At 49.6% G+C, this 19,485-nt stretch overlaps 1 protein-coding gene across 1 annotated transcript in view; it reads left to right on the plus strand.

Moving 5' to 3' along the window:
• TSPAN15 (tetraspanin 15) overlaps positions 1-19,485 on the plus strand; it is a 192,447-nt gene that overhangs the window by 123,986 nt on the left and 48,976 nt on the right. The window contains exons 5-6 of the mRNA XM_085625251.1: positions 1,134-1,250; positions 13,759-13,806. Coding sequence (XP_085481377.1) covers positions 1,134-1,250; positions 13,759-13,806 — 165 coding nt within the window. The remainder of the gene's footprint in view (positions 1-1,133; positions 1,251-13,758; positions 13,807-19,485) is intronic.

Here is a 19,485-nt window from a genome sequence, read left to right on the forward strand (position 1 = left end):
TTTTAATTTGCATTCTGTCTCGTGGCCCCTTTTAGATCAAGTCACATGGCTTGTCAAATACTACATTTAATTTTTTTTTGCCTTTGTCATTCTACAGGCGCGCACCTGCCTTCTGACGCTTGCGCGTGTCAGTGGAATGAAACAACTGTCATCACGCCTTTTGTTTAGTTGGTAATGTTCTCCGTGGGAGCCTGATTCTATTTTCTGTTTGAATTGCCTCGCCTTTCTGCCACCTGTTACTCACTTCGTACACTTTTCTGATAAGGCCATCAGTTTGCTTTCATACTGTCCCACCTCCGCAGCCCCACCTGCATGAACTTTACACCCATCTGAGATCCAGCACATGAGTGTATTCACTTTTGCTTGGAACCGTAAAGAGACTGCGCAGCCAGGGTCATGCAGTTAAATCCACTGACTTTTCAGGGTGCACCATCCTGCTTTGGATTTCAGATTTCAAAAAACTCTGAAAAGTATTTAAGCAACACTGACCTTACAGCCTCGGGTGTCGGGCATGGTATTTTCAAATCTACCCCCTCGTAATGACCAAGGCTATACCTAGCTTTCAGGTTAAAGGAAATCTTTTATTTCATCCTCTTAAATCCCTGGCATCACACAACCGAAGTTCCAACGAATCTTGACTGAGGGCTACAACCAGACTAGGTTAATCAAGAGACCAATACACATGATTGCTTGAACAAACTTCCAATGTTGATGGATTATTTTACTGTGTTATAAGGCATGCTTGTTCTCTTTAGTTGTTTATGAAATACACTGCAAGCATTGGATGAGTGCAAATGTCACGAGAGATTTCCTGCTGGCAATACTGTGTTCTATTCTGGGTTTAGGGTGCATTTGGGACTAAATCCTTAAACCAGTGACAGTGTTAACGATTTCCAACATGAGCAATTCTGAGATCTACCTGCACACTTTGGGTTCAGAGTAGAGTAAATTGGTATATTTTATTGGCTTGCTAGAAATCACAGTAGCCTGTACTTTTGGTTGAATTCTATGTCCCTTGTGTGAGTTTAACCGGAACGCCATCACTTGTTGACAAGATGGAAGGGGGGGGGGGGGGGGTGATAATGTGCCTTTCTAAATAGAAGCTCTCATATGAATTCTCTCATTTCCTATAGTTCAAGTGTTGCGGTGGTGAAGATTTTAAAGACTGGGCGAAGAATCAATATCATGAGTGCGAAGGGAAGGGGCCGCTGGCCTGTGGTGTGCCGTACACGTGCTGCATAAGCAATCAGGTTGGTGTTTAAATCTACTAATGTGGCCATCCATTAACACATTGCTTTAGTAAATGTGAGGAGTACAGGTTTCTAAGCATGGCCTGCAGTGACCCAATCTGTTATGTAAATTTGCATAGTGCACTAATCGCCTGAGAGGGTATCCAGGTCCTTGGACAGGTATGTGGGTGTGCGGTCCCCAAGGAGCTTATATGAAGAGCCAGGTCTTCAGCTTCTTGTGGAACTCGTGAAAGGGAGGAGGAGGCTCAGATGGGTTGAGGGAGATCGCTCCATATCTTGTGTGTGATGTAGGAGAATGAGAAACTTCCTGTTTTGCTTTAGCGGATGCGGAGAGTGTATGAGTGAGGCAGAGTGTAGCGCTCTGGTGAAAATGTATGCGGGTGCTTAGGTATTCTGGTCCTGTGTTGTGAAGGGCTTTATATGTGTGCTTGAAGTTTGAATTGGCTGCACTTGTAAATGAGGACCCCGTGAAGCTTCCTGAGGTGTGATGTGTGTGCAGCGTGGAAGGTAGAGTATGAGTCTTGCGGTGACATTCTGTATGGTCTGTGTAGGAGTTGGAAATTCCAGTGTAGAGTGTTGTCGTAGTCCAACCTGCTGGTGATGAGGCGAGCATGACAGTCCATCAGGTGTTGAGGCAACAATTTGAAGATCTATCGCAACATGCGTAGGATGTGGAAGCAGGATTGGCTCACTGCGTTGACTTGAGCTGTCATGTTGAGCTTGCCGTCTAGGATGAGCCCTAGATTTTGTGTGTGGTTTTTAGGTGTGAGTGTCAGTCCTAGCTCTGATGGCCACCAGGTGGAGTCCCATGGGGAGGTCTTGTTTCTGAAGATCAGTACATTCATCTTCTTGTAGTTGGACTTAAGACAGTTGGTTCACATTCAGTCTGCTACCATGGTAATGCAGTTGGTGAAATTGGTTTGGTGGTTGTTTTCTTGTCCGTCGGGGAGAGGATGAGTTGGGGGTCATTGACTTGAGAGAGGATTGTGAGGTCTTATGATCAGATGATGTTGGTGAGTGGTGTATATGTTGAAAAGGGTGGGGATAAAGGGCGATCCCTGTGGCACTCGCCATATCTTTTTTTTTGGACTCTGATGTTAAGGGTGGCCCTTTGGCTTCTTCCCATGTGAAAGGCACGGATCCATTTGAGAGCAGATCCTTGTATGCCAATCTCATGGAGTCTTCTGATGAGGGTGTTGTGGGAGACAGTGTTGAAGGCCGCGGTGAGGTCAAGCAGGATGAGTGCCCCTGTTTCTCCTTGGTCCACAATGGTTAGAATGTCATTGGTGGCCGCAGTGAGTTCTGTTTTCGGTGCTGTTTCTTTCTGAATCCTGATAGTGTTAGAAGATCGGGAAGCTCGAGATGGGCTGCGAGTTGCTTGTTGATGGTCTTCTCAAACACTTTGGCTGAATGGGGAGTAGGGAGACAAATCAGAAGTTGCTCAGTTGATTCTGGTCAGTTGTGGGGTTCTTGAGGAGGACATTCAACAATCAATCAGGGAATTGTAAGCGCGCTACTCACCCGTGAGGGTCTCAAGGCGCTGAGGGGGGGGGGGGGGGGGGGGTCCGCAGATCTGTTTAGCCGAAGAGCCAGGTCTTGAGGGTCTTCCTGAAGGTGTTCAGGGAGGGGGTGTGTCTGATGTCTGCCGGTAGCTCGTTCTAGGTCTTGGCTGCAATGTGAGAGAAGGATCTTCCGCCTGCTCTGGCTCTGTGGATGCGCGGGGTTTTGGCCAGTGCGAGGTTGGAAGATCGGAGGTTTCTTTTGGGTAAGTGGAAGTCGATTCCGTCGTGGAGGTATTTGGGTCCCTTGTTTTGTAGGCGTGAGTGAGGATTTTGAAAGTGACTTTACTCCACGGGGAGCCAGTGGAGACTTCGTAGGTGTTGACTGATGTGTTCGTGTCTGGGGATGCCGAGGACGAGTCTGGTCGCAGTGTTCTGTATTGTCTGGAGTTTGTGGACTAGGGACTTGTTGATGCTGGTGTAGAGTGTGCTTCCATAGTCCAGTCTACTGGTGATGAGTGCGTGGGTGACTGTCTTCCTTGACTCAGGGGGGATCCACTAGAAGGTCTTGCGGAGGGTGTTGAAACGGCTGGAGGTGACAGCGTTGACCTGTCGGTTCATGGTGAGTGAGTAGAGTACGATGCCGAGGTTCTTGGCGTGGTCAGAGGGGGTAGGTGGGCTTCAGAGGGTGGTTGGCCACCAGGTGCTGTCACATGCAGAAGGGGTGGTACCGAGAACAAGGACTTCGGTCTTCTCGGAGTTGAGCTTCAGGCAGCTGTTGGTCATCCAGACTGCGACGTCTTGCAATTCTTTCTGGATGTTGAGTTTGTCAGTGGTGGGGTCTTTGGTGAGGGAGAGGATGAGCTAGGTGTCGTCGGCGTAGGATACTATGTTGAGGCCGTGTTGTCGGACGATGGCTGCGAGGGGGGCCATGTAGATGTTGAAGAGTGTGGGGCTCGGGTATGAACCCTGTGGGACTCCGCAGGTGATTTTCGTGGGGTCGGAGAGGAAGGGTGGGAGTCTGATCCTTTGGCTTCTTCCGGTGAGGAATGATCGGATCCAGTCCAGGGCTGTCCCTTGTATGCCTGCGTCGTGTAGTCTGGCGACTAGTGTGTGGTGGGAGACGGTGTCGAAGGCCACTGATAGGTTGTGTAGGATGAGGGCTGCGGAGTGGCCTTGGTCCAGGAGGGTGCGTATGTCATCTGGGGCGGCGAACAGGGCGGTCTCTGCTGTGGTTGCTTCGGAATCCGGATTGGGACTGGTCGAGGACGGCGTTCTCTTCAATGAATCATGTCAGTTTCCTGTTGACTGTTTTCTCTGCAACTTTGGCTGCGAAGGGGAGGAGCGAGATGGGCCGATAGTTCTTGGTCACTGGGGTCAGCTTTGGGCTTCTTGAGCAGAGGTCTGACTTCTGCGCGCTTCCAGTCGTCTGGGAAGGTGCCTGTTTTGAAAGTGGTGTTGATGGTGCGATGGCAGCCGTGGCTCTGTGGTAGATGTGAGGGGGGCAGGGGTTGGTGGGGGTGCTCCCAAGTGGATGCTTTTCATGGTCGAGGCGGTGTCTTCGGTTGTGATCGGTGTCCAGTTGGAGATGGTGGGCTGGCTGGTGTTTCTGGGGGGCCGGGGGCCGTCTGTGGCACCTGGTGGATGGTCAATGAAGTTGTCATAGATGTTTTTGATCTTGAGGTGGAAATAAGTTCCAAGCTTGTCACAGAGGTCTTGGGATGAGGTGATGTCTGTGGCTTCGCTGCGTGGTTTGTAGAATTCTTGAATGACACTGAAAAGTTCCTTGGAGTTGGCGGAGTTGGCCAGGATTCTGTTGGGGATGAAGTTCCTCTTGGTAGCTCTGATGTGGTAGGCAGTCATGGCGTCCTTGTAGGTGGTGTGGTTTTCGGTTGTCTAGGGGTTTCTCCCGTTCTTCTCCAGGTGTCTGCAGGTTCGTCTGGCTTCTTGGAGAGCAGTGGTGAAGCAGGCGGCTTTCCTGGGGCGTTGTCTGTTGGGGTTGCGTAGCGGGGCGAACTCGTCTGCACAGTCAGAGATCCAGGTGTGGAGTTCTCTGGCTGCCTCGTTTTGGGTCAGGTGCCCAGATGTGGTTTTCTCGGTGAGGGTGGAGTTAAGTTGCTCGTCGGTAACCTTGCTCCAGTTCCTTCGTGGTGGGCGTGGGGTTGGTTTGGGTGCCTTGGGTTTGTTGATGGCGAAGTGTACGTAGTGGTGGTCGGTCCATGGCGGCTGCATTGTGTGGCTGAATTGGATGCTGTTTCCTGCCGCGAAGATGGGGTTGAGTGTGTGTCCTGCTCTGTGGGTCGGTGTGTTGACGAGTTTAAGTCTGATGCTGGCGAGGTTGTCACGAAGGATAGTGGAGTTGGGGTCGCTGGGGTTGTCGAGGTGGAAGTTCAGGTCTCCAATGAGTATGTAGTTTGTTGAGGCGATGGCGTGGGGTGCGTTGAAGTCTGTGATGGTGGTGGCAAAGGGTGTTCAAGGGCCGGGGGGATCTGTAGACGAGGGTTCCTCGGGAGTGTAGCTTTGGGGGTGGTCTGGATCTGGATGTGCTCGGCGAAGGGGAAGGTTTCGCTGGAGGTGGTGAGGCGGAGGGTGCTCTTGTGGGCGATGGCGTGGCCCCCTCCTGGGTGGTTGGGACGGTCTTTCCTCTGGATCTTGTATCTGTCTGGGATGGCGGTGTTGATGTCGGGGGCGGAGGATGCGTTGGTCCAGGTCTCTGTGAAGAAGGCGATGTTGGACGAGAGTAGAGTAGGTTCCAAATTTCCATGGCGTGCTTGTGTACGGAGCGTACATTGAGGAGGATGCAATTTAGGGTGTCGCCAGTGCTGGTGTAGGAGGCCGGGGTGGCAGTATGGGTCTGGTGGCAGTGGAGACAGCAGAACTGGCCGTGGGTCGTGTTCGACGAGGCCTGTTTGCATTCTCGAAGTCTGCCAGGGTTGAGTGCGAAGAGGGTGGTGGTGTCGTAGCGATGGGTAGTGGGAGGTCCAGGGTTCCTGGCGCTGGCCTCGGTCGGGTTGCGGACGGACGCAGACGGGCTTGCCTTTGGTGAGCCTTCGGCGCACCAGCGGCGTGCCTGTGCTGCGGCTGCAATTAAGTAGGGGAGGTGGGAGGGAGGAGAGGCTGGGAGCGGGGGAATTCCGTGGGAGAAATTCCGTGGGGGAGGGGCCGCAGGGGCAGCAACGGCGAAAGGAACAGGCAGGCACGAGAAAATAAAAACAGTGGTTGAATTAGGGCAAGACACAGCTGGGCACAATAACAGTGGCACAACAGGGAAAAATTAAGATAAAAAACAGCTGAGAAAGGTTACGGTGGGTGCAGGCGGTCTGGTCCCAGTGGGAGCGGGCAGCAGGAGCGGACAGCAGCCTCGAACCTCCCAAGGAGGTCGGGGTCTGAAGGCAAAAGACGACACAGCAGAGCTGTGGGAAGAGAGTGGACCGAGGGACTTTGACATAGACATTGATTTCTAGAAGTTTCTATTCATCCGGGGAAGTGACAGATGTGATGGAGGTGTTAACGTGGGTCAGGGTATTGATGAACGGTGATGTTCCTTGATTGTTAATGTCGGGGGCATGGGTCCGTTGGGGCCACTGAGTGGATGATCCGCATGATTGCTGCTGTGTCCTTTCTGTTGAGGGTTGCCCATTCCGTCAGAAAATCATCTTGGTTGGTGGTGGCTAGGTTAGCAATTTGCTCACCAGCCCAACCCTAGAGAACTAAGTTGCTCTAGATGTTTGCAGTTTTCCTTGGAAGAAGTTGGATAGGTTATCGCAGAGTTGTTGGGAGCTAGTGATGTTGAGTGGCTCAGGGCGAGGTGAAATCCTTGACTATCGAAGCTTCCGAGGCGAGGAGGTCTGCAGTAGTGCTGGCAGAGATGCTTTACACACAAAACTTATTTTCTTCCCTCTCCTCCCGGAGGACATTTCCTCTTTATTTTAAGTTATGGGCCAAGTCTGCGCCCACATAACGAAGAGTGATAAGTGAGATTACTTACATCACTCATGCTTGGAGAGCGCTGAAACTTCAGACCTCGTCCTCATTGGTTCTGATGAAGGCCACACGACCCGTAGGGGCAACACCTTGCCAAAATATGTCAACCGCTTACGCGGTGTTGTGGATCACTAACTCACCTACTTCAACACCACCATCTTTTTTAACCTTATCGTTTTCCTGTTCAATAAATCACCATACACAGGAAAATCGATATTTTTAACCTCTGTTCAGGACTGTCGCTACCCAGTGAATCTCCTTCCAGGTGGAGGACAGTAGATCACTTGGAGAACAGAACATTAAAGTGATAGGCCCTATGATGATACTGTCCACTTAACCAGATTGGAGGAGAATCAAGATATACCGCACAAAATGGTTCTGTGGTTGAGGGTCTAAAATACAATCCCTGCGAGTCTCTGGTTTACTGACACAAGTGATTTATTCTACTTTAATCTTAAAATATCAAGACCCCCTTGCAGATGTTGGAGCTTCCTTTGAAGTGGTACACTCTTGCTTTTTTCTTGGAGTCTCTCATTTGCTGGTGATAGCATCTGAGTGTTGCCTTATAAGTAGTCTGTGGTGTCGTGGCTGGCTCTCCATTTCCTTTCTGTTTGTTTAAAGTGTCATTTGTGGTGTTGGAGGTCTTCTGTGTACCAGCTGGCCTGCTTGTTTGATTTTCTATGCTTGTTAGGTTTGATAGGTGCGAGGGAGCCTGCGCAATTCTTGATCCAGTTGTTGATTTCCTTGTCCAGGTGGTCTGTGGGGTTAGGTTGATCCGTGATGAGGACGCTGAGCAGTCTTCTGTGATTTTGCCCCAGATGTTACTTAGAATGCTGAACCTAGTAGAATGTTGACTTTAGGTGTGTTGATTTGGAAGTGGATGATGGAGTGGTCCGTTCATGTGAGTCTATTGGTGGAGTAGTGTTTGATGCTGTTGCTTGTGGTGAAAATGGGGTCCAGTGTATCCTTTGTCATGTGTTGGTTCTAAGACGAGCTGGGTGAGTCTGATGTTGCTCAAGCTTTCGAGGAATGCTGTGGAGCAGTGGTCATTTCTATCTTCCAGGTGAAAGTTGAGGTCGCTGTTTATTAGGATGCTGTGAACACAGGGTGGATGACTTCTGGATTAGGTGATCAAATCTGGCATTTCCGTGTTCAATGACAAACGTGACTCTACATACCAATTTTAATTTTACGGTGGAGAAGCCAGTTGTAGATCTAGGACGTATTTGTACAAGCTGGACTCCTTTCAAAAGCTCAGCTTGTAATAGATGTCTTTGGTAACTGGTAGCCATATCGAAGACCATGGCCATTTGGACTTCTAAGACCATATGTCCTGACATCAATGAGGTAGGCGTAGGAATGCTATGCTGGCTCCCAGCGTCTCAGGACATGAATATTAAGTAAATTAAACAATACAGTGGTTGGAACTGCCAGACACCTGGTTGGAGGTGTGGCACAGGATGAGGCTAACATGGTATGAGATGCAGAGACCACCTTATATCACCTTTCCGACACACAACTAACTAGGACTGTGATTTAACTAATTCATTCAGGAACTGCAAAATAGCAACTTTCTGTTCCCTGATCTTACTGCTACTGACATAATGTCATGTCTTGGGAATAAGGAGTAGTCACTTTGCTATAGGTAGATCTGGCATTTAATGCATATGGATGCCTAGCATACATACTATCACTATTTCCCTGTTCCTCTGTTTTCTAGAGGGGAAAAGAGCCAAAATGTGTTGCCATGTGCATGCTCACACTTGATGTGGGAGCGCTATCGTGTCTGTTAGTCACTTATGGTGTCCAAGCTTTCAACGCTTTTCTTATTCTTCGAATAGTAGGAGAGAGGGAGAACCACTCGATCCTGAGTCAGCCCCTGTTATTAGCCTGTTCGTGAGGAGATTCCAAGGCTTTTAAAAGGGCACTTTGATAGACAAAGCGTTGGTATGGAGGAGCAAAAAGGCCCAGAAAGAGATGACTTTGTACAAGATGCAAGGACTGAACTGGAAGAGAACAATCTTGAACAGGAGAGCGTTCACTCATTTATTCACACCTGTAATAAATATAAGTGAGGAACTCTTAAAAGGCAGAAAATAAAGAATATAACTCCAAATGCCAAATACCTGATGATATCCTGAAATGCAAACGTCTTGTGTGCTAGATGTTGCACACTTTGACTGCAAGTGATCACAAATAAAAGAAATAGTTTGCAACCCCCTAGGGAATATAAGAAGGGAGTGGTTCCCAGAGTGTAGGGTTAATAATTTTTATGCATGCAAACCACTCCACTCCTGTTTTATCCACTAGGGGTGCTATTGTCTCCAAGTGGATGGTCCTAAAAAATGCACACTGAATGGTGTCTGTTTGATGTGTTGTCTTACAAGTGTTATAGATATCTGGACTCTTCAAAGTTTTGCCTGGCTCTCAAATTTAAAAACACAGAATACGGTGAAACAAAATCAACAGACTCACCCCAAATCTCAGGGCTTCAGTCATTAGAGGAATATCAGAATGTGTCCCATACAGCCCCCACCTGGTGAATTTACACAGTAAAAAGCAAATCTTCCTCAGTCAAACCTATTACTGCATTCACAAAGGAGGTGGTGGCTACAGTTACACATTGTCAACCGCTGTAAAGCATGCTTTCCCAGGTGATCCTGGGTAATTTGTCTGTTGCCCTGTCGGGGAAGTTAAAATGTGCCTCATCTGTTTGACTTTGGAAACCTACCTAAAAATAACCACCGTTTATCGAATCACTGTAGCATTCCTTTACAGCGGACGTGGTCTGTAGAGAGACCTTTCTTAGGCTTGCCCAAGACTACCTCAATCGGAGAGCGAAATAAATACTATTAATATACTTCACAGGTTCGCAGGTCCCTCTTCCTGCAGACACACCTCTTGGCTTTGTTGATGAGAGACCATGCTAACACCCAAAGCTTTTTTTTAAATATTTTTTTTTTTAGAGGAATGGCAATAAATACGATAATTGCTTGACTCTGAAGAGAGTGATTGCTAAGTAACAGAAGATCATATGTTTCCAGAAATTTAAATTTACCTGAAACCTTCAAGCCTGTTTGCACGGAAAACATGCTTGAGACCTCTGTCCTTTCCAACGCTTGCCAAAGTAACCAATGCTTGAGGAGAAATACGGGACTTCCATCAGAAGTTAAGCTCCCATATATGTTCTGGGCATTCTGGTACCTTTACCAACCTGTGACATCTGGCAATACTGACTGGTGCCAGAGTGTTAGACCTGTCAGCCCTTTGGGTGGTCCCTCCTCATCATTATTTATTTTGTCCCACTTTTGCCTCAAACCCTGTTGTAATTTTTCCTTTTTTTGGGAACCACCAGACTTTTTAGTGTTGATGCAGTGTCAGGGAGCCATTTTCCCTACCCCTGGAACTTCTGTCTGAGGGCCTGAGACACAAAATGGTGGCCACCCATTGTCACCTGTGACATCACCAGAACACACTAGAGGTTTCTAGAACCTTCTGCAACATTCTAGAACCCTGGGATAGAGGGAGGCAGTTTAGAAAGTTGGGAAGCCATCTCAGGTTGGCAGTTGGCACTTGACTAGAGAGGAGAGAGGACAGAGATTCAGAAGGAGGAAGGAGTGAGGCAGCAGGGGTGGAAACCAGTGCTTGGAGTGGGGTCCAGAAACCCACCCTTGATGCTAGTCCCTACTGACCAAGCCCAGCCTAGAGCCCTGTGTGGGACCAAGACCAGAAAAACCATCTTAAGGACCTGAACATTTGGAACAGGCCTTACAACGGAAGAACAGCAAGTTCCTGACCTGTACAGCAGTGACCTCCTGGAGTCCTGACATCGAGAAGCCTGGAGACCTGGAGCCCGAGGTGGAGAAGCGGCGCTGACAGAAAGCAGACGTCGTACCCGGAGCCGCCAGAGGTCGAGATAGGGCGCCGACGGAGGTCGTGGAGAGTCACCGGAGGTCGAGTAGGAAGTCACCTGAGGTCGAGGTGAGGCGTCGACGGGGGAGTGAAGTCCGCCCTCCGGAGTCGCCGGAAACCAAGGTGAAGCGCGCAGGAGGTCGGGAGTGGAGGTCGCACTCCGGAGTCGCCGGAACCCGAGGTGGAGCCGACGGAGGTCGGGAGTGGAGGTCGCACTCCGGAGACACCCGGAAGCGGGGAGACCGTGACCCTGTGACGCCGGAACACGACATCGAGCCAAGGCCGCCCAGCGACATCGATCCGGAGCCGCCTCACGGCACCGACCCGGCGTCAAGTAAAGCAGATCGACGCGACATCGAATCGAGGCCGCCCAGCGACATCGAACCGGAACCGCCCGACGGCATTGACACGGCGTCAAGTGGAACAGATCGACGCGACATCGAACCGGAGCCGTCCAGCGACGTCGACCCGGCGCCGATCATCGTGAAAAGGGCAGTAAGTGGTAGAAAGGGCATCTGAGGCCCTGTGGAGCCCTACAAGACCATTCTAGGGGCTAGAGGGGTGTTAGAACCAGCCTGGGAGTGCCAGGGGTGAACTGAGACTGGTGTAGTGACCTCTGTGAGGGGTTGTGTATTGTGGGGGAGCCAGATCCATAGGTTACCCTTATTCTACCTCTGTTCAGGCCCAGCCTTGACCAATCTAGGTGGGACACCCCCCATGTCAGCCAAATGACCACAAGCTGTACTTGGGCATAGTGAAACCAGACTACCTCATAAATGTGATCTGATTTGCAATTGTTATTGATTGCTATATTATTTATTGAAGGTGTTGTATTTATTGTCTGACAGTATTTATTTGCCCTCTGTATTTATTGCACCTATATTTATTCTGTGTTTATTTATGACCTGAACCTATTTATTGAAACCCCACTGTGGTATTATTTATTTGGCCTGCTATTTTCAGGAAAAGTCTTATTGGATTGTATTATATTGTATTTATTTTATGAAACCTGCAACTAAGAGAAAAAGATAAAGACAAACTACTTTCTTTCATAATTTTTACGGTGTAGTGTCGTTTTTGGAACGGATGAACGCATGGTTATTGTGAGGGTGTGACGTACGCTTAGCACGGTGCCTGTCTTCCTTACCGCTCGAGCCAAGCTACCATTGTGCTTGGAAACCTGGTGACTGCTAACCCGGTTGCCCGGTTTCCAACACAGAGATTCACCCAGCCATTAACAGTTCTGCTCTCATACGTGCAGACGTCCAGTAAGTCATCACCTCTCTGGAAAATGGCTAAACTTAGACCACTGAACAAAGCCTTATTATGACAGCAAAAGAAACCAGGGCTATAAAAATGCGCTTTAAAGGTGTCGAAGAAAATCTTAACCTATCACACAGCAAATGCTGCGTTTCACTATGAGAATAAGAGGTAGGCTGGAATAACCACCAATCAGTTAAGGTGTAGGTAGGTGTAGCAAACCCAGACCAAAAAACAGGAGCCACCTTTGCATGGCTCAGTATCAAGTACATGGGCACTGCATTCTTCTTTCAACTTATCTCGTTTGAGAGGAATAGTTTCTTGATGGTTTATTAAGCAAGAAGCAGCTGCAGGTGCCAGAACCCACATGTTACTGATCCTTGCTCGGGCAAAATCCTAAAAACGTTATTTTTGGGCTTCTCGTTGGTGGGTATTGCTGTTTACCAAAGTAGGCAGAAAACAAACACCTAATTTCTTTTACAGAAGAAGAGCTTTAATGGAGAAGTTGATTGCCACTAAAATAAAGTAAATGAACACCAAAGAAGGTTCATACCTTAGTGTGTGTTTCCTCCTCTGATAAGCCTTACAGTCACTATAGGTGAAACAGTTTGGAATACTGAGACTGGTATGGAGGGAAGGGCATGTTCGTTATGTGTTCACTTCTAAAGTTTTTTCCAGGCGTTTCTTGAATTGTGGAATGAGTATCAAAAGTGGGGCAGAGTAAAGCAGGTAAATGACATCAGGTACATCTTGGTTTGGCTTTTTTGCCTTTTACATAAGTTAGAACAGCAATTTCTTGACCTCAGACAAAAAGTCTTTTTACAGGCAGTGTTTGCAACCGGAAATGAACTACTGAGGACCGAGCCTTTCTACACAGCCCAGTCTGGCACTGTCCTTTTCCTGACCACCTTTGTGATGCCATTGGTCAAAGTGCCTCCTCTCTAGCCGGTGTGGGTAATAGATCAGTCAAAATATTAGCCCAAAAAAATATTGCATCCTCTTTATTAACTACCACTACGTTGTCAAAGTAAGCAGATGTAGATTTAAGAACCGTAATGTTATGCTTGCCCACAAATGCTCACCATGATTATGCAGTGGTTGTTCATTTAAAAGATGCAAGATTTTTGTAGATCAATATATCCACCATGATATAATGGTACACAGCCTTCCCCGCCTCCCTCCCCCCCCCCACCCCCCTACCCAAAATAAGAGTAAGTAGCATGATGATGGGGTTGGCATTCCCAGTATGGATTTAGAAGCCTATGCTTTTTTTTTTTTTTAAATATAGTTAGTTACCACATATGTTTTCAAATGAATTTGGAATGACCCCAGTTCGCTTTAGAGCACACTTCTTACCCTACTAGAGTCTTCCGCCGTGGTTCTGTGTTTTTACTAGCTCAGAGTTAACTAAGTAAGGTCTCCCATTCCATCCTACAGAAGTTTGCTGGTTGCATTCATATGTTCTCGCCTGCTTAATATTTACACTAATACTGGGAGAGGGGATGTGCGGATCATTGCTCTAACCATCTTAGGTCATTTCAATGTCTTTCACCTATGACTGTTTCGATGAACCACACCTTTTTACTTGACCCCAACTTGTCCAGTGTGTGCTTCTGTGTATTCATTCCCTATTCTTATGCATCCCATCTCCTTCAGTCAGAGTCACGGTTCAATACATTTAGACACTCTTTCGGACCAATCAGTGACTTGGTTTAGAAGAACTGCTGAGCCAATTGCAAACAACAAAACATGTGGTATTCATAAGTCTGTCTGTGTTGTCTTTGGCCTTCTCATTTAGCTTTGTTGATTTCCAGTACTGTAAAATTGACCTGTTTAACTTTTTTCATTTTCAGACGAGTGTAATCAACACAATGTGTGGATTTAAAGCACTAGAAAAAGAGGTAATTTTTCATTTTTTCTTTCCGTCTTCAAAGTGTGCAACTGTGGACAAGGGCACGTTTAGAAATGTTTTTGTAATACTACATGTTGGTGCCTATACAACATAGTGCTGTACTGGTGTACCAGCCACCAAGTTAGGATTTAGCTCAACAATTATGGAAGGAAACCTTGAGTTCTGTTTACGCACACTTGTCACCAGTTTGCTTCCCTCTCCCTACAGTCAAGGATTTTGAGCCTTAAGCCCTGGGATGTTATGTTACTAAATGCATTAAGCGCACAAATACCCAGAGGTGTCTTGGCGCTGGTGGGATGAATGAAATGCTGAATGTTTGAGACAAACCAATATTTTACATTTAGTTCAAATTACTAAAGTTGTTGTAATACACAGAATGATAAAAGGCATGCCCCTAATGGAATGACCTAATTAAAGTGATGGTGACACTCTGAGTTTGTTGTTGTTAATTTGTTTATCGAGTTTTGCCACCAAAAGACAAATAACAAAACTGTAATTTAGATGCCACATACCCACGCACCACTCTCCCGCCCTCCTGCCACCACATTATCAAAATGTAACTCAGTCCTACATACATTCACTTCCCTGTGTGAGAGCCCGATAGTCTGGTCTCCTTGTGGGATCTTCTCCTGGCACAGTCCCCAGTTTGTTTTTACATGAATTGAGGGCTGCCTCACTCCGGGCCTTCTCCCACTTCCCTCCATGGGCCCCACACTTAATCAATTTTGCTGGGTCCTCCTCGGACTTGGTAAACCAACTTCTTGGTCCTCATACCCCAGCTGAGGTTCACCTCCCAGTCCGCTGTGTTCAGGATCGTGACGGACCCCGTATCTGATTGTTTCTGTGCCACCTTCGAAGCCACATTGTAGAATAATAGGGCGAGTGAGTTCCTCGCATATTCCCTGCATCACTAAGTGGAACATCCGGTCCAGTGGACCATCAATAGCTTGGGATATCCTGCCACCTACCCCTCTCCAGTTTTCCCTTATCACACGGCAGTCCAGCAGTGTGTTTATTATTGAACCCATCTGTTGACAGCCCCCCCCCCCCCTTAGGCACAGCTTGTCCCCAGTCCTCCCCATTGCAGAATATTTAGCTGTATCAGTCAGAAGCCTGTCCATATGGCCACCTCCCTGTAGCATCTGCAGGCCTCCCTATGTGTCATCCTCCAGAACCACCAGGTCATGTTCCCACTTATTCCAGAGCATATCAAAGGGGCGGTGGAGAGTCGGGGCGACTGGGGTAAACTGTTGGCAATAAAATAGTGACGTAGATGTGAAAAATCACATGCTTATGTAGTGGGGGATCTCTATTCTAATTTCCAGTGGTGTCTCGTCCACCACCTCATTTAGTAAAGCCCCATAGCCTCTGAGTATTTGTTGTACTTGCAGGTTCTGTAGAAATTGTCTCTCAGTTAGCTCAAATTGTTGCTGGAGCTCCGCAAATGGGATCCGGTCCCGTTCGTGCCAGACATCCCCCAGTGTTGAGTTGTCAAAACATCCCATGACCCTCCACAGTCTTGTCCGCTACCAGTGAGGCTTCCTGCTGTGTTGCGAATGCCTAATAGTTTACTGTCAGCAGTTAGGTCACCCAATTGTAAAGACGCAGGCTGGGGATGGCTGCCCATCATCATATGGTTTCCTGGGCAAAGCATTAAAGGCTATTCTGGGTAATCCTCACCCCCACTGTCGTCTCAGACAAACAGTCTAGTCGCCGCCTTCACGTCGCTGAAGAAGCAGTCTGGCACCTCAATCAGGGTGTTCTGGAGTATGTAGAGTATCTTGGGCAAGTATATCATTTTATACAGTTTGGCCCTGCCCAGCATGGAGAGGAGTAGCTTCATCCAGTACTCTGCATCTCTCCTATATGCCTCCAGGTTGCCCCTAACCATATCTGAAAGAAACAGTTAGTTATAGATTCCTTACCTTAGAATTACCCCCAGGCGTCAGACTGGATCCGTAAAGTTTTTCGTCAGCAGTACCCCTGCGTGTCGAAAGGTGGAGTCGGTCGGCTCCGCGTCCGTCGTTGGAGTTATGATCGCCGGGATGACGTCGCAGTAGCTACATAGATGCCACCCTCGCGTGCTGACGTCAGCTCTTCCTATTGCCACGCCAGCCAGCGCAGGTCCGGAGAGAGCGGTACCTCCAGTCACTTTTTGACTGACTTTTTGCAGACTTTTGTCGACGGTGTTTTCAAGTCTTTGACTCCTGGTGCACGTCAGGCTTGCGGTTCCTGTAGCTGACTGATGTTGGTGACAGATCCACACCGCCTGTGCCTGTTTTGCTTGGAGCTGGACCACGACCCCAAGTCCGGCTTCACGGCCCGGCAGTCCGAGCATAAGTCTTTGCAGGAGCGGTCCCGAAAGCTTTTCGAGGCCCGGCAGTCTGCTCAACGCCGTTCGAGGTCCTGGTCACGTGGGTGGTCGAGGGACCGGTCAAGGCGTCGTCGTCGTCGTCGTCATCCTCATCCTCATCACTCTTCCAAGTCTTCGCACTTGGGGTCAGGTAAGTCGAAACACAAGAAGAAGTCGAAGAAGCATCGTCTCTCTTCAACTTCTTCCCGTCTGTTGGCCGATGAGACGAGGGATGTGGTTGGGGCCCCTCCCGTGGCTCCACATGCCGAACCCGAAGGGTCGACTGGTTTTCCCTCCCTTCCCGGGACCTGGAGCGACCCCTGCACAGCTTCGCCAATTTTACGAAGCGATGCATGCCATCTTTGAGCAGCCCGACTCCACCGGCGCGCCTTCGGCCTGGCCGACTCAGCAGGGGACACTGGACCTTTGCTGGTGGCTCCGGCACCGCAGGGTCCCCTTGGATCCGGATCGGCGCCAGTCGACCTCATTACACCTTCCCCGGTGCCGAATACACCGGCATCACGTCTGCAGCTGATGCTGGTTGTGTCACCAGCCGGCATCGAACCCGGCCTCCATCCCGATGTAGACCGACGCCGGATCTGATGCCAACGGGTACTCTTGTGCCCTTGTTCTACACTTGCCCTTAGACCAGATTGGCAGCCAGAGGAGGGTGAGGAGGACTAGGAGGGGTCTGGGGACCCTTTAAATGACCAGTTAGGCTATGAACCGGACTGGAGAGAGGAACTGGGGGAAGCCAGTGGTTTGGATACCTTACCAGACCTTGGCATGTTGTCTCCGACTGTGGCTACGGAGGAGGGAGCGTCTTACGCCGGGGTGTTGTGCAGGGCAGCCGAGGCTCTCCACCTCGAGCCACCTACAGTGGCAGTCAAGACTAACCTCCTGACAGAGGTGCTTCAGCCAGCAGCGAGCTCTTCGGAGCCCCTGCTACCGTTTAATGAAGCACTCACCGACATCCTTTTGGGCACCTGGTCCTGGCCCAACACAGGGGCTCCTGTGGATAAGATGATTGCCTGATGCCACAGCCTGGCTCCGGGCGACCCCACTTTCCTCTCCCAACGCCCCACCCCTGAGAGCTTGGTGGTCTAAGCCTCCACCTCCAAAGGTGCATTCCCTAACGCACCACCTGATAGGGAATCCAAAAAGCTGGACCATCTTGGGAAGAAGCGGTTTTCTTCCTCCAGCTTGCGACTGCGGTCAGTAAATACTGCAGGTCTGTTGGGCCGTTACACCCACTCCGTGTGGAAAAGGTGGCGCAAGTGGTGCCCCAATGCCCGGAGGAGGCCCGGGCCGTGTACTCCTGTGCAGTTGCCGAAGAGAGAGATGCAGCAAAGTTTACCATCCGCTGTGGGCTGGATACCGCCGACTCACTAGGCAGGACGATTTCCACGTCGGTAGCCCTTCAACGCTATGCCTGGTTGAGGTCGACTGGCTTTTCAGGGGATGTCCAATCCACTCTTATGGACATGCATTTTGATGGCCGTTGCCTGTTTGGCGACAAGGCAGGCAACGCGTGCTTTAAGGACTCTCTGGCTACGGCTAGGTCCTTGGGCCTCTCCACCACCCGCCCTGCGCAGTCTGTCGTGGCTACGGAAGGGGTGCCTCACCCCGTCCTGCCCAGAGCAACAGGCCAGCACAAGCTGTTCAGCCCCTGCGTGGCCGGGGACGTGGGAACCACCGCCGTGGTTCTTGGGGCCAGCGGGCGGGCCAGTCCACCACAGCCCCCTCTACAGCAGCCTCCAAACCCTCCTAGTCCAAGCTTTCAGGGCCACCAAACGCCAGTGGGCGGAAGATTTGCCATCACCTCCCCCCACTGGTGCACCATTATGTCGGACAGGTGGGTTTTGCAAATAGTCCGAAGGGGCTAATCCCTCCCCTTCGAGACTACTCCTCCATCCTCCGACATGCGATGGTACTGAGGTGGCATGGATCATCTGGTCCTTCTCCAACAGGATGTTTCGGCACTCTTGGGCAAGGGAGCCATCGAGCACGTTCCTGTCCCAGAAGTAGGATGTGGTTGCTATTCCCGCTACTTTCTGGTGCCCAAGAAGGGCAAAGGCCTGCGTCCTATCTTGGATTGCAGGAACGTCAACCACTTCCTCCGGAAGGAGAAGTTAAAAATGTTGACGGTCGCTCAGGTGCTGTCTTCCCTCGACCTTGGAGACTGGATGGTAGCATTGGACTTGCAGGACGCTTATTTTCACATCCCCGTCCTGCTGGCCCACCAGCGTTACCTGTGATTCACGGTAGGCCACGAGCATTTTCAGTTTACCGTGCTCCCCTTTGGCCTTACAAGCACCCCTTGGATGTTCACAAAAGTGATGGCAGTGGTTGCAGCTCATCTGCGCAGATCAGGGGTTCCAGTCTTCCCCTATTTTGACGACTGGCTGTTGAAGGTGGGCTCGCCCCAGGCTGTTGTCTCCCACCTCCGGACTACGGCCGACCTTCTGCATTCGCTGGGGTTCTCCATCAGCGTGCCAAAGTCAAACCTGGCTCCCTCTCAGAAGCCCCTCTTCATCGGAGCGGTTCTGGACACGACGTAGTTTCGGGTCCAATCATTTATTTATAAAGTTTTATATAGCGCAAACGTGACCCACGAGGGTATCGGAGCGCTTTACAGTATAAGAAGATAAATGGTTGAGGTGGTATACATACATTCAAAAGTGTCAATTTGTATAAAAGATATATGACTAACAAACATAGAGGACCGTGAAACTGCAGGATGTAGTACAGTATACAGTTAAAGAACATTAGGTGAGTGTGCTTGTAAATGTACATATTATAACCACGATCGAATCCCAATGGATAAGAAGTGTATAGATAAAACCAAGAGAGACCCACCACCAGCTAAGCTTTATACTACATACTATCCTTCCGAACAGCGAGTCCGGGATATTCGGGCTATGATTCAGATCTTTCAGCCTCTATCCTGGGTTTCGGTCAGGCTGACCCTTAGAATACTGGGCCTGATGGCCTCCTGCATCCTGCTGGTGGACCATGCCAGTAGGCATATGCTGGCTCTGCAGTGAGACCTGAAGTTCCAGTGGGCACAACATCAGGGGAACCTGTTCGATTGCGTACAGATCTCGGAGGACACTGCACACCAATTGCAGTGGTGGCTTTCGAACCAGGATTGGGTCGATGGCAGATCCCTCTCCCTTCCCCAATCCGAGTTCTCAGTGGTGACCGATGCATCACTTCTCGGATGGGGCGGCCACATGGAGAGGCGGAAATCAGAGGCCTCTGGTCTCCGACGTAGTATGGGCTCCACATCAACCTTGTGGGAATTCGGGCGAT

Source organism: Triturus cristatus, chromosome 9, assembly GCF_964204655.1.
Source record: "Triturus cristatus chromosome 9, aTriCri1.1, whole genome shotgun sequence".
Lineage (NCBI taxonomy): Eukaryota > Metazoa > Chordata > Amphibia > Caudata > Salamandridae > Triturus > Triturus cristatus.